Below are 20557 nucleotides of genomic sequence, written 5' to 3'. Positions count from 1 at the left end.
ATAAATGCATAGACATCGTATAAAACAAATACAGCCAATTAAATATGTTCAAGTGGTGTATAGGTTTGAATGCATTCAGATCCCTGACAGAATGACAAAGATTTCTTCACATTGTTGTTTTCTTTATTCAGTAACTACAAATCATGTCAAGGGATTGCTTTTAATTCGTCTACAACTTTGGGGTGAAAAACAATGCCTGAATACCGGTAAGCAATAAACTACATAGTAGCTTTGTTTAGTCATTTTCTCAAATAAAGCAAATTCATAGGCTTGAGATGTACTGTTGTATCCGATATGATTTGTAGGCTATGTACTGTATACATCTTATGCAAGTTAATGAGCAACACATTGTATAACAAACTACAATTGCATAGTGTGACAAGTGGCTGTCTCGTCAAGACAGATGGTTAGTTACTTCCAGTCTGTAAAAAATAATGTTTTGTAGAACAATGGAACCAACTGTTGAACAAACAAGCTTTATGAAAAAATTGGAACACATTGCAAAAACTTCCGTCAGAACAAAATAACATGAATTGGTTATTTGCCATGAATAGGTCTAATTCACTGCAGACCGTCATCCTTCATGAAGCTTCTAAAACAGAGCTAATTTACAGAGCAGACTGGTAAACAGTAAGTCAGTAGGTTTAGTGGAGTAGCATTATGTACAGCTTACACACTGCAGGGAGTGGAGGATGCATTGACTTTCAAAGCCATATTAGGGACTGGTTTCTCAGTTGAGGTTTTCCCACACTGCTGTACTGTGCCTGGTTCAGTCTGCAGCAGCCTATTAGAACCCCTTGTGGGAAAGTTACCCCCCTTAAAGAAACTCACAAGTACTGCCAGGAAAAGACTGGAGAGAGAGACAAAGGGAAAAACAGATGAGAGTAATAAAGACCACTGTCTCCATTATCTCAACAGATGCGTTGCAGTTTGGCTTCACTCTCCCCCCTGGGTTCCTCTTTGGGGCTGCGCTTCCTTGATGATTTCTCCTCCCCCTCTTTATCTTCAAGGGATTCTGTAGCATTCTTGAAGGGCTCTGCCCCAGAGTCAACACTGTCCAGCTCAGGGACCGATGATTCCTCATTCTTCCCAGCCACCAAACATGAATCACCCGATATTGGTACCAAGTCCCCTGGGTCAGGGCCCATCTGAACCACCACCATGGTCAATGCTTCTTCCTCCCTCTCTATCCTTGTTTCAGTCTGTTCCTCCTCAAAGAGGGTCATCTCCCCAGGGTGAGAGGCTATCTCACCAACCAGGCTGACTGTGAGCTCTGTGTGGCCGTTGACGGGCGTTCTCTCAGCCTGCCGTAGAAGCTCTGTCCTCAGGGAGGCTAGCTGGGTGTGGATGAGAGTGCGGTGTTGCATCTCCAGACTCTTCACCTGCCAAACAGAAAGACAGACATCATCAGTGGTCAAAGAGTCTCATAAGCCCTATTTGCACGGAACTAGTATTGCTAGAGAACGTTGATTATGTAATTATTACCCTAATGTCTGTTATTCAAGAGGATGATTCGGAAGGAATTCATTTTCCAAACTGCCCCCTGTAATTATATTTTTTTTCCAAAAAAAGTTATGACAAGCCTGGATTTTTTTCCCCCTAGGAGTGAAGATATTGCAACAAGTCCACATAACATGGCTACACTGATAACTCAAGTTTGGTTCCCATTTTTATAGTGTCACCATAATATTTGAATTGAGAAAGTGTGATCATATTCATTATGATATTTTAGCAATCCGAAGTAGACATCCTAAATGCCCCCCAGCCTTCAGTTGTGAGCCAAACAGCACACTTGTACTTGATATGTGTAAGGCTATGAATAGAAAGTGAACTTGTAATTTCCAAACATTTAGCTCAGTTTTATGCTGCTTTGCGATCTGTTAACAGCAATGTTGCTTTTAATGTTGTTTTTTATGATGCACTTGGCGATGTTCAATTCCTTCGCATAAAACAAACAAAAGCATTCACTGTGAAAGTTGATACATGTAGGTCCTTCATATAAAGGCTATCCACAGCACTTCGTTCAATTTATAGAATCAGTTATGGTTTACTGGCTCAAACCGCGAGCGACACCTGTCAAACTCAGAAATATTTCTCAAAATACAGGGATGTCAATTTGCACGGGGGGACTAATATTGTCAGAGGACTTTGGAGTTTGCCAAAAAACAAGTTATTCTATCTGAAATATTTACTCTTCTGCCATGTAAAATTACTGACATAGATTCGGAAGGGACTAAAATGACAGATGTGGTGTATTGTGCTCGTGCACTTAACTATATTACCCAACCCCCCACAGTAAAACTAATCCCGTCCGAATAGGGCTTTATGCCATCTAACGACAGAATGGCCTGTCAGTGATGTTCAGTAGATTTATAAAAGGATGGCTCCAGGGAAGCTACATGTATATTGGTATACAAGCATTTTAAACGAGAAACCACTTTGCTTCAGTGGGCAATAAGGCCCTGACGTTCCAGCTCGTGAATACTATTGAAGCCCAGTAATTTTTACTAAAAATACAGAATATGCATAGCTCTGTAGATTTAACAGGCTCTTCTAAGAGGCTTTACACGTTGTTTTTAATCTGGCATGCGATCTTGAGAATATTGAAAAACAGGGGTTGGAACCAGTCCAGGAAACTAGGGCTGTCCCGGACCAAAAGAATAAGTGGTCGACCAAGAGTTTCTGTTCTATCGACCAATCGATTGGTCTACATTTTTAACATGTCTTTTTTCATATATTAACACATCCTATGTATTTTAATCAAATCAACTATATTCACTGAGCTTGTCTGATGCTTTAAGCACATGGTTTGATTAAATAATCAAAACACACAAAATGACTAGAGGGAGTCCGACCAGCAATTTATTTGATTGTGCCGGGCCGGGTTCAGTCTTGCTGTGCTGTGTAAGAACAAAATAAAAACAGGGAGTGACAGTGACTAGCACCCATTGTCTCGCTCTCCTCCCTGCTGCAGCAACCACCACAGAACATCAAAAGTGTTTATCGCGCTGTCCGTGTTTCTGAAGCTGCAACATAATTACAGCCATCTCTGACAAAAGTTATTTTTCCGAAATCCCTCATTTGTTTTTGGAAAGACATTCCCTATTCCCTCAACCCTTGCTCTTTTTACGTGACACATGTATGCATCGCATGTACGTGATCAAAGACCTATACGCAGAACTATTATTACAAGTAGGCCTGTCAAACGATCAAAATAATGAATTGCATTGAAATGCTGCGATTAATTAATTAAATTCTGCAATTTGGTGCTAAAGATTATTCTATTTTTTTTTAAAGCAGTGTATTGAGTTATAGGCATGTAGGGAGGGACTAAAAACAAAAATATTTCAGTATCAGAATGTTTTTAATGGCATATTCACCATAAACAAGTTAAATACAAAATACCTGGAACTTACTAATGCTCCCAGTAGGTAGCTAAGTACACACAAAATGATAGTTCTCCCAGTTACTGATTGGAGGGTTGGCTATAAGAAAGAAAATGGATACAAAGAACATAAACCTATACAACAATGTCAGGAATCCATCAGAACATTAACCCGTGACCATACACTTCAGTCATCCTCCTCCATTTCTTTTCACTGAGCCAATTGCAAAGACAAACAAGCCCGCTGACATTTTCAGATGATAAAGCTGCTCTCTTCTTGTGTACAATATGCCCGGAGTGTGAAAACAAACTCTCAAAAGGAACTGATGTAACAGGCGTTACCAGGTACCTTCGTGCAATGCAGGCCAGCCTGGTGTGCCCCTGCATGCTGTGACCGCCACTGTAGTGGACAGTCCTCCATGTTGATACTGGGCTCTGCTTTCTAACACTCCACACATTTTCAATTGATTCCTCCTCAGATTCTTTGGTGGCTATAACTCTGTTGCTTTATCCAGTTGCTGTGCAGGCCTCTCTTCCTTCAGCACTCGGCCCAAGGTTTAAGGACCTGAAGTGAAGGTACTTCAGGTCAAGTGCTGTGGCGAGCTTCAGCCATGATAGGTTGGTGTTTTCCTTGCATTTCTCCATGTCAGTTGTGAATGTCAGCATGAATCTTGTCATTTAGGCAGGGTCATCGTTGGAGCTCTCAATCACCCGAAACAGATGACAAAGCAGGCAACACCACTGAGCAGGAAATGCACATCTCTCCTTCCAGAAGTTCAGTCAAGTATCTGCAGTGAAAGAGCACTCAAAATCACTTGTCAATTGTGAGAGACTTATGCCCAGACTCTCTCGCACACTTTACACACACACACTTTATTATAACACTAATAGTGATACAAAGAATAGTACCTGCAGGGCTCCAGTAGTGCCTCCAGCTTCTGCAGTTTCTCCAGTTCAGCTGTGGTTGGCATGGTTTTCAGTTGGTTGTTGGTGATCTCTCAGTGGTTGTTGGTTTCTGTGGACACGAGTTACCAATTCCAGAGTGAAATTCCATCTTATTGTGTGCCAGTGATTCCTTCAGTCCATTTGCTGATGTCCTAGCTCTGCAGCATTTGGTGGGCTGTGTTTGAAATGGCTAACAATTTTTTGCCATTTAGCTATGGCATTGTCAAATCCTCTGTTCTGTAGGGACACTGTGATGAGACTATGCGCAATGCAGGGCAGGTGTTCAAAAAGGCATATGTCTGGCAGCTGCAATCATGTTCCGTGCACGGTCTATGCAAACTGTGGTAACTTTGTTTTCAATTTCAGCATAGTGCCTCTGTCTTCACTACAGCCAGAGCGTGTGAATGCAGTTTCCATTGATGTGGTGAGCAGTATCCCAGGTACTTGTGGTTACTGACCGAGTTCCAGTGGTCTCCCGTGAGTTTCAACTCCTCTGCTTTCATAGCCCTCTCCCTTTCATACAGCTTGTGTATTCTTGTAACAACGGTGGCTTTCGAGGGTAACTCATACGTTGTCGTTCGATACTATCCCTCAAGCCTTCGTCCTCCACAATGTGGACTTGCCTGCAAGCTGTAGCTATCCACTTGGCTATTTCTTGTGTTAGCTTGCTGCTTGTCGACAGGCCTCCCGCGTGCACACCCTTCTAGCTTAGCCTGCCGAAGATATTCTCCATTGCTACTAGTAACTTTACTTATATTGCCGGCGTCAACAGTAGGTTTTGCTTGTAAATGAAAACGATGACTCGTATTTTGGTGATAAACAAATTCAGCCTTGCAGTAGATGCAAATGACTTTGGTTTTATCCACAGAGCCACCTGGGAGTGATTTGAAATTGAATTGGCCATTTAAAAGCCCCTCACTAGCATGATCCATTATTCAGTCATACAAGTAGCAAGCAAGTAAAGTGTTTGTCAAACTAGCGCATCGGCTGCCAGGGCTTGAATTTGAACTATGGATGGTTCAGGGGGTCAAACTAAGAAAATGCGTTAATGGCGTCAATTCATGGCATTAAAAAATGTAAGCATTAACCTTTCTTGGGTCGGTGCAGTATCCTGAATTTTCGCCTGTCTGACGTGCCCAAAGTAAACTGCCTGTTACTCAGGCCCAGAAGGTAGGATATGCATATAATTGGTAGAATTGGATAGAAAACTCTGAAGTTTCTAAAACTGTTAAAATAATGTCTGAGTATAACAGAACTGATATAGCAGGTGAAAACGGGAGGAAAATCGATCCGGAATTATTATTTTTTTGAGCTTGGAATGACTTCCAATGCAATGCTATTGAAAGATCTAATTTCCGCCTCCCAGATTGAAGTTCCTATGGCTTCCACTAGATGTCAAGTCTTTATACAAGGTTTTAGGCTTGTTTTTTAAAAATTAGTATTTGTAGTCATTCCAAGTTGAGCGCCAGGGCAAAAGTAGTCTTTTTGCGCACGTGAACGTGGGCGCGCTCTTTGTTCTTTTCCTTCGCTATTGAAACTAGTAATCTCCGTCTGAAATATTATCGTTTATTTTTTAAATGTATTTATTTTCACCCCCTTTTTCTCCCCAATTTTGTGGTATCAAATTTTCAGTGGTTACTGTCTTGTCTCATCGCTACAACTCCCGTACGGCCTCGGGAGAGATGAAGGTTGACAGCCTTGCGTCCTCCGAAACACAACCCAACCAAGCCGCACTGCTTCTTAACACAGAGCTCATCCAACCTGGAAGCCAGCCACACCAATGTGTCGGAGTAAACACCTTACACCTCGCGACCTAGTCAGCGTGCACTGCGCCCTGGCCTGCCACAGGAGTCGCTATATCCCTACCGGCCAAACCCTCCCTAACCCGGACGACGCTAGGCCAATTGTACGTCGCCCCACGGAACTCCCGGTCGCGGCCGATTGCGACAGAGGCTCGAACCCAGAGTCTCCGGTGGCACAGCGATGCAGTGCCTAAGACCACTGTGCCACCCGGGAGGCATATTATAGTTTATTTACATATTAGACAACCTGAGGATTAATTAAAAAAACATTGTTTGACTCATTTGGATGAACTTTGCTGGTAACTTTTTGGAATCCTTTGTATGCATGTTGAAGGACTGGATTATTGAATTCAATGGCGCCAACTAAACTGCGTTTTTGGGATATAAAGAAGGACTTTATCAAACAAAATTACCATTCATTGTGTATCTGGGATCCTTAGGATTGCAAACAGAGGAGGATCTTCAAAAGTAAGTGATTTATTTTATCGCCATTTAATGATTTTGTGTCGCCAGTGCTGGTTTGAAAGATATGTTGACAGGGGTGCGCTGTCCTCCGACAATCGAATGCTATGCTTTCGCCGTAAAGCCTTTTTGAAATCTGACAATGCAGTTAGATTACCAAGATTCTAAGCTAAAGAATAATGTATGACACTTGTATTTTCATGAAAATTTTAATATTACGGTTTTGTATTTTGATCTTGGCGTGCTCCGATTTCAACAGATGTTGTTGAATTTGATCCCTAATTACTAGAGAACGTTGGTTATGTAATTATTACTCCAGAACGTCCGTTATTCCACGGGATTCATTTTATCCAAACTGCAACCTGTAATTCTCTATTCTTTTTACTCCAATAAATTGACAAGATAAAGCATTTCAACATGTCCAGGTGATAGGGCCACACTGATAACTCAAGCTTGGTTCCCAAGTTTCTAAACCATCTTTCCTATAGTGTTGCCATAATATTTAAATTAAGGAAGTGTGATTATAATCATTAGGATATTTTAGGGTTCCGCAGTACGTCCTAAATGCCCTCCAGCCTTCAGATGTGAGCTAAACCGTGCAATTGCACTTGAGATGCATTTTAAGGCTATGGATGAAAAAGTTCACTTATCATTTCCAAATATTTAGGTCAGTTCTATGCTGCTACTTTGCGATCTATTAACAGCAAGGATGCATTAAAATAGGCACAATATTTTTGAATGATGCATTTGGCAATATTCAATTCATACACAAAACATAAACAAAACATTCACTGTGCAAGTTGATACATGTAGGCCCTTCATATAAAGGCTATGCGCAGCACTTAAGTTCAATTTATCAGATCAGTTATTGCTTTATCAAACTGCAACACATGTCAAACTCAGAGATTTCTCTCAACACAGGGATGTCAATTTGGACGGGACTAAAATGACCGATGTGGTGTTTTGTGCTCGTGCACATAATTACATAACCCCACCTCCCCCAGTAAAACTAAACTTTCCGAATACTGCACAATAGGGCCAGACCTATAACATTACATAATCACATCAATAAATTGGTTAAAACAAACTCTGAAAACCGTAGATAGCACTACTGGGTGATCTGAAAAGTAATAGTCGATCGAGCAATAATAAAATAATTAAGGTTGCAAAGGATCGGAAACATGACTGTAAATTCCCGGAATTTCTCATGGGAAGTTAAGCCGGCAGGGTAGCCTAGTGGTCAGAGCGTTGGACTGGTAACCGAAAGGTTGCAAGTTCAAATCCCCGAGCTGACAAGGTACAAATCTGTCGTTCTGCCCCTGAACAGGCAGTTAACCCACTGTTCCTAGGCCGTCATTGAAAATGAGAATTTGTTCTTAGCTGACTTGCCTAGTAAAATAAAGGTAAAAAAGCCCTGGAATTTTGCTTAAATTTATTTTAAAAAGTTAAGTGCACCTTTTTTTGTTGGATACACAAGGCCATTCTAGATCTTGTGACATATTTTGGTTAAACTATCCCCAATTCAATGGAATTGCAACCTTCTGCATGCACAGTGCACTCTTACATCACATATGCAGTGCACTCTTCCATCACATGTACAGCTGATTCTCAAGAGCTTGCACGCTAATGAGATACTATTGAGCCAACACTACTACACTGTCTGAGCCAAGGACTACATGCTTTCTGGTAAGTTTTGATTACAATATTGGGTGGGGTGAATATATTTTATATGACATACAATATTTTTTGTTAACTAGTAAATAGTAGCCTACAGCAAAGTGTGTTTAAATCATTTCTAACAATTTCTGCTGGTTTGTTTTAGCTTGCTTGAGCCTGCAAACTGAGGAGTGTTAGTTCACCTATTTCCATACATGTTTCATTTTAAAACATTTATCTTACAAAGAAGTCGTTTAATCAAACTGCTTAACCTATTTATCTATACATGGAATTGTATTTGTTTTTTTACGCATTTTTTCCCTTAATCTCTACAGGAAAATTCCATGGGCACTATCTGATGTGTGGAGACATTTCACTGCAGCTAGAAGGAAAAACTGTGTACATTTGCAAATACTGTGCCAAATCATGTGAAGTGTGCAACAAAGATGCAGAATCATCAGAATCTGATGCTCACAGCCAATGTGTATTGGAAGAGATTTGAATGTTCTTCGCCCAGCATACACCTCTCCAACTAGCTTTATCTACTAATTTGCTGGATGCAGAGTTCAACAGAGTTAAAGTGAAGGTCAAGCGAATCATAGAGAAAGCAGACTATTGCAATCATCTCTGATGGGTGGTCGAATGTTCATGGGCAAGGAATAATTAACTACATCATCTCCACCCATCAACCAGTATTCTACAAGAGCACAGACAAGGGACAGACTCACCGGTCTCTACATTGCAGATGAGCTGAAGTGAGTCAATGACCTTGGATAACAGAAGGTATTTGCACTGGTGACATACAATGCGGTGAACATAAAGGCTGCTTGGTCTAAAGTGGAAGAATCCTACCCTCACATCACACCCATTGGCTGTGCTGCACATGCATTGAATCTGCTCCTCAAGGACATCATGCAACTGAAAACAATACACTCTACAAGAGAGCCAAGGAAATGATTAGGTATGTGAAGGGTCATCAAGTTATAGCAGCAATCTACCTCACCAAGCAAAGTGAGAAAAATAAGAGAACCACATTGAAGCTGCCCAGCAACACCTGTTGAGGGAAACAATGCCATCCTGTGTGATGTTCAGACTCTGCTTGCAGATGTAAGAGAAAAAATCTGTACTGCCCTGCTCACTTCACTGTTGCTCCAAGCAGAGGAAACTGCAGTTCTGAAATACATCAAAAAGGGTGAAGACTTCTGCCTGAAGCCCATACACACCACAGCGTACATGTAGGACCCCAAGTATGCTGGCAAGAGCATCCTGTCTGGTGCAGAGATCAGCATGACCTATGGTGTCATCACTACGGGTCTCACCACCTTGGCCTGGATGAGGCTAAGGTCCGGCGAAGTACAGTTCCAAGCAAGGGCTTTAGGATGAAGGTGCAATATGGCAGTTGTGCCAACATATCTCATCAGCCACCTGGTGGAAGGGACTTTGTGGATCTGAGGCTCTTTCCCCTGTTGCCTCCAACATCCTCCAAATCCCATCAACATCAGCCGCCACAGAGTGCAACTGGTCCTTGTTTGGGAACACACACAGGGTTGAAAAATTGGTGTCCATCCGGGCAAATTTGAGCCTGACAAAGAGCCATCCTCAACAAGGTTGGAAAGTGACAGTGAAGAATAGGCCCCAGAGTCTGATGTTCAAGAGGTGGACATTGAGGAGGTCCAGGGAGAAGACATGGAAGCCTGAGAGGAAGACAACCAATGCTTTAGTTTCTAGACTATCAATTTTACAGATGTATGTTGAAAATGTTTTTGGGAGATGCGATGGATCATTCAATATTCCCTTTTGTTGTTCAGTGAAATAATCCCATGTGAAGAGTCAACTCATTTAATTAAAGTTCACTTTGGTGACTAAATTGTTTTTTAATTTCTAAATCGGAAGGATTTAATCACTTGCAGTTATGTCTACTTATGATAAGGTAAAAAGGTTTGTTTGTCTCCATATGATATGGTAAATATATCCAATGCAAAAAAACATCTACATTTAAACATGATTTATTTGCATACATTTCCAGTAATTCCCATATACTCCCACAGAAAGTTTCCACCTCTGAATATTACCCAAAATGTGCAACCCTAATAATAATAATACTTTGCAAAAATGTTTATTTTCAATATGTAGAAACAATGAGAATAGAAAGAACTTCAAACATCACAGCACAGTTGAAAAGGATAGGGCAAATATAAATCCAATATGGATGGTGTTAAGAGATAGATGGGTAGAATGGAGCTGAAGGTTAGGACTAATAACAAGATAACTAATGTAAAACATACGGTGTCCAAAAAACATATATAGATTTTTGTGAAACTTCTGTGAAAGAGCACAGTTTGAAAGATATGGCAAATAGAAATCAAACCGGATGGATCAGAAATCAGAAATAGATGGGACAGGTTGAGGAAGGACAGGAGTAAAAACAAAGAAAATAGATCTACTATAAAATAGACTGTCCATAAAATGTATAAGCTGTAAGTAGAGGTCCAAGCATTGTTGTTCACTAGTTCACTCCAATTAGGGGAGGTAGGGTTAGAAAGTTAAAGGAATATACACATACAGTCAAATGTTTGGACACCTATTCATTCCAGGGTTTATTTTTACTATTTCAGAGTTACCAGCCTCAGAAATAAATCACTGAGTGTCACCAGCAAAGCCCCCCCACACACAAACACACCTCCTCCATACTTCAGTGGGAACCACACATGCGGAGGTCATCCGTTCACCTACGCTGTGTCTCACAAAGACACGGCAGTTGGAACAAAAAATCTCACATTTGAACTCATCATACCGAAGGACAGATTTCCACCATTGATGGAAGCTACAATATTAAAGCTGATCCACCTCCCCCCCCCAAAAAATAAAAAAGTATATATTTTTTAATCTCAAAACTGTAACACATGCGACAGCAAAATGGATGCAGAGGATGTGACAAATAAACCTCAAAACGGGGGAATATTTACAGATTGCTCAGGAGTTAAAGGGAATGTCAGAAGTGTGGAATTAATGTGACTAGTTGTGGAAAATACTAGAGATCAAGAAAAATAAGGTAAGGAGAATGTGCTGAGTGCATATTATGTGTGCCAAACAGGTGCTGTATAGATTGCAATATAATTTTTCTGACCGTTTGGAACAATGTTAACACTAAATAAAGTATAGTACCAGAGCCTGTTGTAACATTTTTCGTTAAGTCTTTATTACAGCAAAGACTAAAAACATTCACACTAATTTGTGAATGCAATTTCTGAAATGGAACGGTTTATTTATCGCTTAAGCTAATTATTCAGGGCTCGCTTTATTTTAAAACTAAAATGCTTGATTGCATTTCAAATCATGAATGACTCATATGCTGTGTGATGACATGAACAAATGAATGGTTGATTGATACAGTAGCCTATATATTGACATGCAGGCCTAAGTTACAGTACTAAGACTAAACAGGATGTGCTCTGAGGCCTACAGCTCAATGGTGATTATACAAGGCTGCTATATACAAGGCTGCTTTTCCAGTGTCTGCCTGCAAACTGAAAATCTTTGCCAGTGTGTATGTGTTTAGGCTACCTGCCCATACAAATGACATTTATTATTCTAATAAGATGATCAAGAAAAAGGAGCATTATTATTATTGTAATAAATATTATTTTTTTCAGGCAATTTGGAACAGTGTAAACATAAATTTGAAATAATACCAGAGGCTGTTCCAACGACAAAAAGTGTAAAGCCTTTATTACAGTAAAGCAAATATTAAAAACAGCAATTGTGAAATTGCTTACTTGACATGTCATTGCTTGAGGCGAAATCAGTAGGCTATTAAATAAACACGGTCTTATTTCTGTAGATATATTGAGGTTTTATAAAGCCAGGCACATTTAACAATTAGGCTATTGTTAATATACCTAATTAAGTTTGGGCTTCCCCTCTCCACACTTTTCTTAGATAACAAGGCAAGGGCTGTTTTCTCATCTCATTCTGCTGATGCCTCCGCGGCATTGCACCAATTGTCAGAGCAGCTCACAGATTACTGCACCTGTACATAGCCCACCTATAATTTAGGCCAAACAACTACCTCTTTCCCTACTGTATTCATTTATTTATTTTGCTCCTTTGCACCCCATTATTTTTATTTCTAGTTTGCACATTATTCCACTGCAAATCTACCATTCCAGTGTTTTACTTGCTGTATTTACTTTGCCACCATGGCCTTTTTTTTACCTTTACCTCCCTTATCTCACCTCATTTGCTCACATCGTATATAGACTTGTTTATACTGTATTATTGACTGTATGTTTGTTTTACTCTGTGTAACTCTGTCGTTGTATGTGTCGAACTGCTTTGCTTTATCTTGGCCAGGTCGCAATTGTAAACGAAAACTTGTTCTCAACTTGCCTACCTGGTTAAATAAAGGTGAAATAAAAATAAAAAATAAATTGTTCTCAACACCAATATGGTGGATAACGTTGCTATTATCCACATAGCAACATGGTCTAGGAAAAGGCACCAATTCAACAGCACACTAATGTGTTTCAGAAGCAGGGACAGCGACCGCTATCCAACGAGGGAGAAGGCGCATTTGTTTTTAAATAATATTATTTTTATTAGTGTTGCACCATTGTTCTTATGTAATATAACCATATACAATTTCAGTAGCACGTGTCTTAGACTGATGGACTGTGCATACCCACAATGGATCAGTCCACTCAGCACAAATTAGACAGGTGTCTTGTACACCATGATAGAGCTATACATTTTTTTGCTACTGCTCGACTAAAGAAATCTCGGTCGACCAACAGCCTATCGACCAAACAATCAACCAGTTGACTAAATGGGATCAGCCAGCCCTACTAGAAACAGAACCGAAAACCAGAAAATATTGAACATTTTCAAGGAACAGAAACAAAAGTGATCCATACTGTTCAGGAACAGAACTGTTATTTTAAAAGCAAGGGAACTGGTTAATAACATTATTTTACTTTCCAGTCATTTTTTTCTAGTCCCACAAAAAAACACAACAAAAAACCTATGCAAACACTCACTCTGTCACTCAGAAACTTTTCCAGTGTCTGCCTGCAAACTGAAAATCTTTGCCAGTGTGTTGGTGTTTAGGCTACCTGCCCCTATGGAGCATAGGCTACTGTACTGACGTTTCAATCGTGATTCAGAAGATTGGCTAATAAAAAAATCATTCTGCCTAAGAATGGATTAACTTTTCCAATACTAGATAAGGATACCATAGGCCTATCATGTTGTATTTAACAGCAAAAAGGTAAGACATGTCTTTAATTCTGGTACCGCTCTGCACACACAAGCTTGTTAGCTTGCTAGCTAGCTCAAAAGACATTAAAGTTCCTTCATAGAAGCCATTCTTCCGTAAGTATAATTATGTGGACCCAAGTCAGATAATGCATGTGAATGTGATAAGATGCCCAGCACTTCAAGCCTCCTCCTTAACCCACTCTCGATCTCTCCCCAACCGCAACATTTCAGTTGCATCGTGTGCCATAGGCTACACTAGTCTGTCCATCATGCATGTAAACAACTAGCTTGCCTGCTCTATCCGCACTGATCAGTGATGTAATTTAATGAGCTAAATATAAAAAAAACTTGATTTCATAGGTTGAAAAGGGAATGATATAAAACTGTACTTTTTTGGTTTATTTTGCTGGTCGGAACAGTGGAACGGAACCATTTTTTGGGTGGTTCTGTTCAGAACGAAACAATTGGAAAATAATTTCAGTTCTAACCCCCATTTAACAATCACTTCGGATCACCACTACAGTAGCAGTTACAGGCGTCCACTCACCAGCTGATCGATTCTCTGCTGGCTGTTCTCTGCAGAGCGGTATAGCTTTAGCTCCTCAAACATCTTGATGTTGGCCTGCACCACACTGGCCACCTGGGGGCACCTCAGCATAGGGGAGACAACATGGCCATGTCAGAATGGTCTGTTTTCCATTCCACCAAGAATGTCAAATACAGAAAAGGTGGAGGACTTACTAGAAGAGACATAAGGTAAGCGCTTTAACTCCCATCTATCCTTCACACAAATAGACATTTTTAGAAGATCCACATACAAATCAGTTTCCTCCGCAAAAATAAAAGTTATCCTGATAAGTTAACCATGTCTGCTGCTCCATACCGTGGTTAGTGTGCCTACTGATCGAGATTGCGTATCCTTTCCCCGGTCAATTGCTGAATGATTCTGGCCTATACGATTTTGAAATCCATCTTTCACATGAGTGTTTTGCTGCATTTGAGTGACTCCCACAACTCTCAATTTCCACACTTTTTGCCCCAGTTAAACACTCGTAAACATCAGTGCAAAGCCAAGAAAGGGGGAGTGTTGAAAACCATGGGTGTTTTGCCATTTACTAACATTGTGTGCCTGGAGTCTATAATTGTAAGCATCTCTGCCTTCAGCCTTCTGTCAGTGTCTACCCTCAAGTCTCTGGCCAGCCAGTGCACGCAAGGTTTGCTTCTGGGTGCCAAAAATACCTGTTCCTGAACGAGGTCAAAGAATCTCGGCATCTCTACCTCCATTTACCTCTCCAATCGGCCTCTCCTGCCGCTAAACATGTTAAAAATTAACACATATATTCTTCACACAGACACAAATTATGACAAGTTCATCATACAAATACGTTTCTTTCACAAAAAGACATCACGTTAAGTTACCCATTTTTGTACCTGGTGGTCTTTGAGATGCTGTATCTCTGCCCTCAGTCTCCACGTCTTGCCTCCCCTGCTGCCACTAAACATGTTAAAAATGATCTAATATCTATCCTTCACACAAACTTCACCATACAAAGCATCTTAGCCTACACAAAAAAAGCTATCTTGTTTTGATAACCTTTCTTTGAAGTTACATACTGTGTGCTGGTCAGTGTACTTGGTCTTTGAGTCTGTATCTCAGCTCACAAGTCTGCTGTTAGTGTACCTGTTCGTTTAGTCTGTGGATCTCTGCCCTTAGCCTCTTCTCCATGGCGTCCTTCTCCTGCCGCAAGGTCACATTTTGCTGGTGGAGCTCCAGCAGATGCTTCTCTATATGTAGGGCCTGCTCCAGACTCTCCCCGCCCTGCAATAGACAACCACAGGTACACCAAGGTTAGTATCATGACATGAAGGGGGGTAGAGGGGTAACAGAGGTTAGCATTAGGGCATGCAGGCTGCTTGCATAAAAGTATGTAGATTGATGAGGGTTGTAATTAATATTGGTAAGAAAAACATTGGATGTGAGAACTTACTAAAGCACAGTATTAGCAAGATAACTCAATGGAGACACCTGTTCAGAGATAATACTGGCCGCCTCCTCGTAAATCAGGTTGCCTCCCTGTCCATCTGGGTCCATGAGAACCAGCGTCTGGGTCTGGTCCAGGGTATGCTGGGAAGGCCCCACCTCCTCTTCGGCTGCCACTAGGATCCCATTGTTCACGCTGCTGTCCTTCAACCAGAGCAGGCACCAATCACCATACAATGACCAGACAAGTTACTTGACATATACACCTCCTGTGCTGGGCTTGAGATGAACCTTTTTAACACTGGTGACACTACCGCTATAGAAGATTCAGCGACACCGATATAAACTTTGATAGCACAAGCAACAGGGCATGTTGTACAGATCACACAATACAACATGACATATACACTTTTCCACATACACTTCACAATATCAACCCACCACAAACCTCTCAACTTGGGATGTGCATCTATCCCTTTCAAGACAATTTTATAGATAGACGCTGATACAGGAACGATAAGTTTTAGTTTGAAATGATTCGGTTTGATGCGATAAAATTCGGTGCACTGATATTTGTTGCAAAAACACATTCATTTTAATTTCTAAATTAAAATCTGCTGCTGATGGCGCACATGAGCATGATCTGTGTCCCCCCACACCTGATCTGAAATCAACATCTCTCCCTAATTAATTCATAACTTTTGCAGATTAAAAGTTTGAGTTTTAATTTATCAATATTTATCACCTACACAATTATGCTATGACATAGCCAATGAATATATAGCACAACTACAAGTTGACAGACTGAGTGAGCTTCTCTTGCTTCGCCCATGCAGTGCGGGTAGCAAAAGTGATTGTTGTCCTCGTATTGAAATGATCAACTTTACCCTGTATATCTAAAAAATAACATATACACTGATTGTTTCAAGTAAAATGTTTGCTGATGGTGAACCTGAAATCCAAATGAATCCAATGTAAGCCCCGTTCAGCATGTATAGCCAGATTAGAGCTGTGTCTCTGATAGTAGCTTAGGATACTTTTATTCCGGTAAAACAATTTAACAGCACATTTGACAATACAAACATTTGAATGCTGAAGGTGATGTGCAAAATCAGCAATAGGTCTACCTCTGGTTTGTCAGCGCACGAAGCAGCACACAATTTGACTAGGCTACTAATATTGCCTGGGGTTGTTCGGCATGCAAAATTACTTGTAGATCAATGACATGCTTAGCTCGACACTGAAGGAGAGGACACAGGTGTCACAAAAGATTAGGTATTTTTGGAAGGTAGAAAGTAATTTGAGCCCCCAAATTTTTGTGAACCAGCGATTTGTAACGTTTTAATAGATTTTCTGACCGATGCGTGCTACATTTGGAACGGTTTGGGGTCCTAGAACCTATGCACTAATAACTTAAACATTTGAACCTGGGACAGATACGTATCAGTGAATTGTTATATCCCTACTATCCACATTTACCCACCACAAATCATGAGACATATATGAAACCTTGGGTTCCACAGTGAGCAGAGTATCCGTGTTGGCTGTGTTGGGGATTGGCTGCGCCATGATAGTCCCAATGTCTCCGCCCTCCACCCCAGAGCCCGTACACACTTCCAGCCCTCCATAGGCTTTAGGGTGGGCCTCCGGACTCTGGTCATAATACTGTCGGCTGTTCACCTCCTGAATGCACAAGGAGGGGATTGTGAGAGATCTGTCTTGGTCCGCATTCACAAAGATTCTCAGAGTGGGCGAGCTAATCAAGTATTAGAATTCAGGACTCTTATTGACTATGATTTAAAAGGCTAAAATTCATCCTAGATCAGCACTCCTACTCTATTTTTGTATATATGGAGAATAAGTGCCCTGTCTGTTTTACTCTTCATACTCACAGTGTTCAATGGTGAATGTATGTTATATTACAGTAGTTTGGTGGTAGTACCTGTGTGACCTGTATCTGGAAGGTGGTGTGGGGGTTCCGGAAGTGGGTCTTATAGTGTTTGATGGCCTCGTCTCGGCGGTTGAAGCCATTTCGGCAGCGGTAGCAGTGCCAGTGTGCCCCCTTGAACCTCTTCTCCCCTTTGATGGTGCCCACGATCTCACAGTGGTTGCAGCATCGAAGCACTTTTAGGCCTGAAGGGAAGACAAAAAGCTTGCTGTAAAGTTGTAGGTCCCATGTATTTTCCAGCCATCAATAAAAGAGCCTGCCTGACTATTTCTTTCATCAATAAAAGAGCCTGCCTGATGAAGACAGCTTGGCTGTCGAAACGTTGGTAATTACATTTTTGCATCTGAGTTGCTAGAGTGTGCGGCTCTCTTTTATTTTCAAGTTTTCTACTCCGCTAGCCAGCACCTCGCCTTAATAGGTGTGCATTTCTTTTTCTTCTAGATGATTATTTCTTTAAACATTTAACTGATTTGAGTGAAAGATCTCTCATTGAAACCTTTTGGCAAAGTCACACTACAACTGAATCTAGCATCTGATGTGTACTTTTATGTATACGTGTTGAAAAGCCTCTCACCAGCAAAGTCGATACCCTTGTCAACATGTTTAATGCGGTAATGAGCCCGTAGGATAAGAGGGTCATGATAGGCCTCGACCACAGTGCAGAGAGGACAGTGCATATGAGTGCCCTTGTCCTTGCCTGAGCAGTTGTCATCCTGACACAACACTGGGTTGTAGGTGTGCTCTGTGCCCCTGATCCGCACCGAAGGGTGGGCCTGAAACAGCAAGGCAATGAGATTCAGGTAGACTGAGGATAACTGTTGCAAGTTAATCATCATACAATTTTCATTTTAACAACATATGTACTGTAGTTAGTAGCTATATTATTTTAATCACTCGTTACATACTGAGCTGAATGACAACAATAATGTTCCATTAGGTGCTCTAGTTGTTTATACATTTCTGCTAGAAGATTATTTGCTTTCAACTAGTGGTAAATAGGTGCCTTAGACTGAAGGTCAACCCATGCATGAAATAAACTACTGAGCATATCCCATCAGGCCTCACGTCAAGTTTCCACACCATTTTATCGTAGCCATTTGAACATAACATAATTATCTAGCTACAGTGCAGACTACTTACGGGCATTTGTTTGGACATTAAAAGGAGCAATCAGCAGTTGTTACATCCATCTTTCGACATAAATTAATGATATGTACCCATTGATTCCTGCAGAACATAACTTAGAAATGCCTCATGAGCTTAGTTTAACTTTCGTTCCCCATCATAACTCAAAATAAGCTTTTTACTCCAATGTTTGTAAACAAAGTAAATGTAAACAATCACTATATAGCCTCAAAACAATGCCAAAACTATCATTTTGATATCATCATGGATCGTCAGTCCTTGCATTCATAGCTGTCTATGCATTTAAGAGTGATTACATTTATCTAGACCCATCCCTCAGTTTTTGTTATCGAAACTGGGGCGGGGACCCGGCTTTGTTTTTGTTTCTACTGCTTGTTGACACTAAATAGCTTGCTAATCAACAACTTTACAGGCGCTAGTTTGGATGCGGGTAGCAGTTCCAGCTAGCTAGCTAACGTTTTAGCTAGATAAAGACTGTCCATCCATCATGTGGCCTTCAAGACTAGACTTGAGACGCTTTAGAAATGTGACTGATCAATCGACATACTTACAATAAAAGCCGACATTTTATCTGCTGAAGCTGGAACTTTTGTTGAAACACATTCAGGTAAAGTTATCGGTTAATTTTGGTTCAAACAAGCGAGCCAAATCGCATGTTGTGAAGTGTTGTGTGTTGTTCGTCATCTGTGCACTCGTTTTGCTTGCAATGGCGGCGAACGTGTAAGTGCTTACGTTGACAGAGCGTGGCGTAGTTTTTTTTTTCGGTCGTTTTTTTATACAATAAACAAAGAGCGTGGAGAGTTTCTAAACGCAGAGGCGCAACATAGCGAGACTTGCGAGATCACTTGCGAGACAGACCAAGCAGGCCTGGGTTAGGGGTTTGAGAAGACAATGAGAGAAGTCAAAAACGATTCCTTAGTTGTACATTTTCTTGAAATCTAAAGGCACTACCGAGATTCGATCCAATGTAATAAGTAGCTGAACATACCATTACTCCAGCCTTGTGAAAATTACAAACTGACACGTTTACATTTTCGTCAAAAACAACTGTATATCGAAGGAGTGCTTTGATTTTACGGCTTGCACATGCGCAATTCAACGCGAGACGACCGTTAGACCCGATTACGTGTTTCTGCGCATGAGTTTAGCGAGCCAAGGTCGCCTACAAGCGTGATCGGGGATTTCTATTGGAGAAGCAGTTTCTATACGTCTTTATACTAAACCATCTTTGTATAGAGCGTTCCAGTTTGTAGTCCTAAACCCCGGAAATGAGATACATCTGGTTCGTTCAGCTATCCCTATGGAGAAAATTAATGGGCAAAGAATAGTGTTTTCGAATAAACGCTAAGGTCTGAGGTTAACACAGGCTTAGGAGACCTTATACGTTTTGTTCTATAAGATAATAGCAGTCAGTTAACATAACCTTTATGAATTATAAAGCCTATGTGCTTTTTTTATTACATAAATTCTTCAGAATTCACAAAAACTGACGTTAGCTGATGCAGATTATCTCGTAAAACAAAAGTTTTAGGTCTTCCAAGCCTGTTTTTGCCACATACCTTATTTTCTGCGTTTATCCAAAATCACTTCAAAATACCATTCATTTTCACCATAGAACCCCGCAGAGGATCCGTCATAATGCCCATAAAACCTAGCGGTCAAACACGGAAATGGTTCCAATCGTTTTTTTCACCGTGAATTTTTCCTATTGCAGATTTTAGAAGCACTTCAAATATAGATAAGCATCAACCAGTGGGTCGTGCGACGGGTATATAGTGAGGGGCAACTTACCGGTTTGGTTAGGGCCAGCATTAGAAATAAAATGTATCCTGTGTCTGTGATTGTAGCTATTAAGTAAAGTTTGAGCATTTTAGCAATACAATGTGTTCTGTACAGGTGTCAACATTCTACAAGGAATAATCAATGATATAATCATTAACCAGATTACCCTGGTTATCAGACTTAGATAAGTGATA

General features: G+C 40.7%; 1 protein-coding gene across 5 annotated transcripts; it reads right to left on the bottom strand.

Moving 5' to 3' along the window:
- Positions 1-107: 107 nt before the first annotated feature.
- On the bottom strand, positions 108-20214 carry zgc:193801 (uncharacterized protein LOC564476 homolog). Of its 5 annotated transcripts, none has more exons than XM_064942898.1 (8): positions 20141-20214; positions 18010-18208; positions 17430-17620; positions 16971-17170; positions 15533-15686; positions 15188-15325; positions 14054-14146; positions 108-1382 (listed from the first exon to the last, which is right to left on the bottom strand). In XM_064942898.1, exons 2-8 carry the CDS (start codon positions 18110-18112, stop codon positions 912-914), a joined length of 1350 nt encoding a protein of 449 aa, XP_064798970.1. In that variant the 5' UTR covers positions 18113-18208; positions 20141-20214; the 3' UTR covers positions 108-911. The 5 variants fall into 5 exon arrangements, with proteins under 5 accessions (XP_064798970.1, XP_064798966.1, XP_064798967.1 ...); XM_064942894.1 differs by lacking the exon at positions 20141-20214 and adding an exon at positions 19133-19300; XM_064942895.1 differs by lacking the exon at positions 20141-20214 and adding an exon at positions 19133-19300 and having other exon boundaries at positions 15533-15683.
- Positions 20215-20557: the final 343 nt, after the last annotated feature.

The sequence above is a fragment of the Oncorhynchus masou genome, chromosome 28, assembly GCF_036934945.1.
Source record: "Oncorhynchus masou masou isolate Uvic2021 chromosome 28, UVic_Omas_1.1, whole genome shotgun sequence".
Lineage (NCBI taxonomy): Eukaryota > Metazoa > Chordata > Actinopteri > Salmoniformes > Salmonidae > Oncorhynchus > Oncorhynchus masou.
Note: the sequence above shows the minus strand (reverse complement) of the source record. Positions and strands in the feature narration are given on the sequence as shown.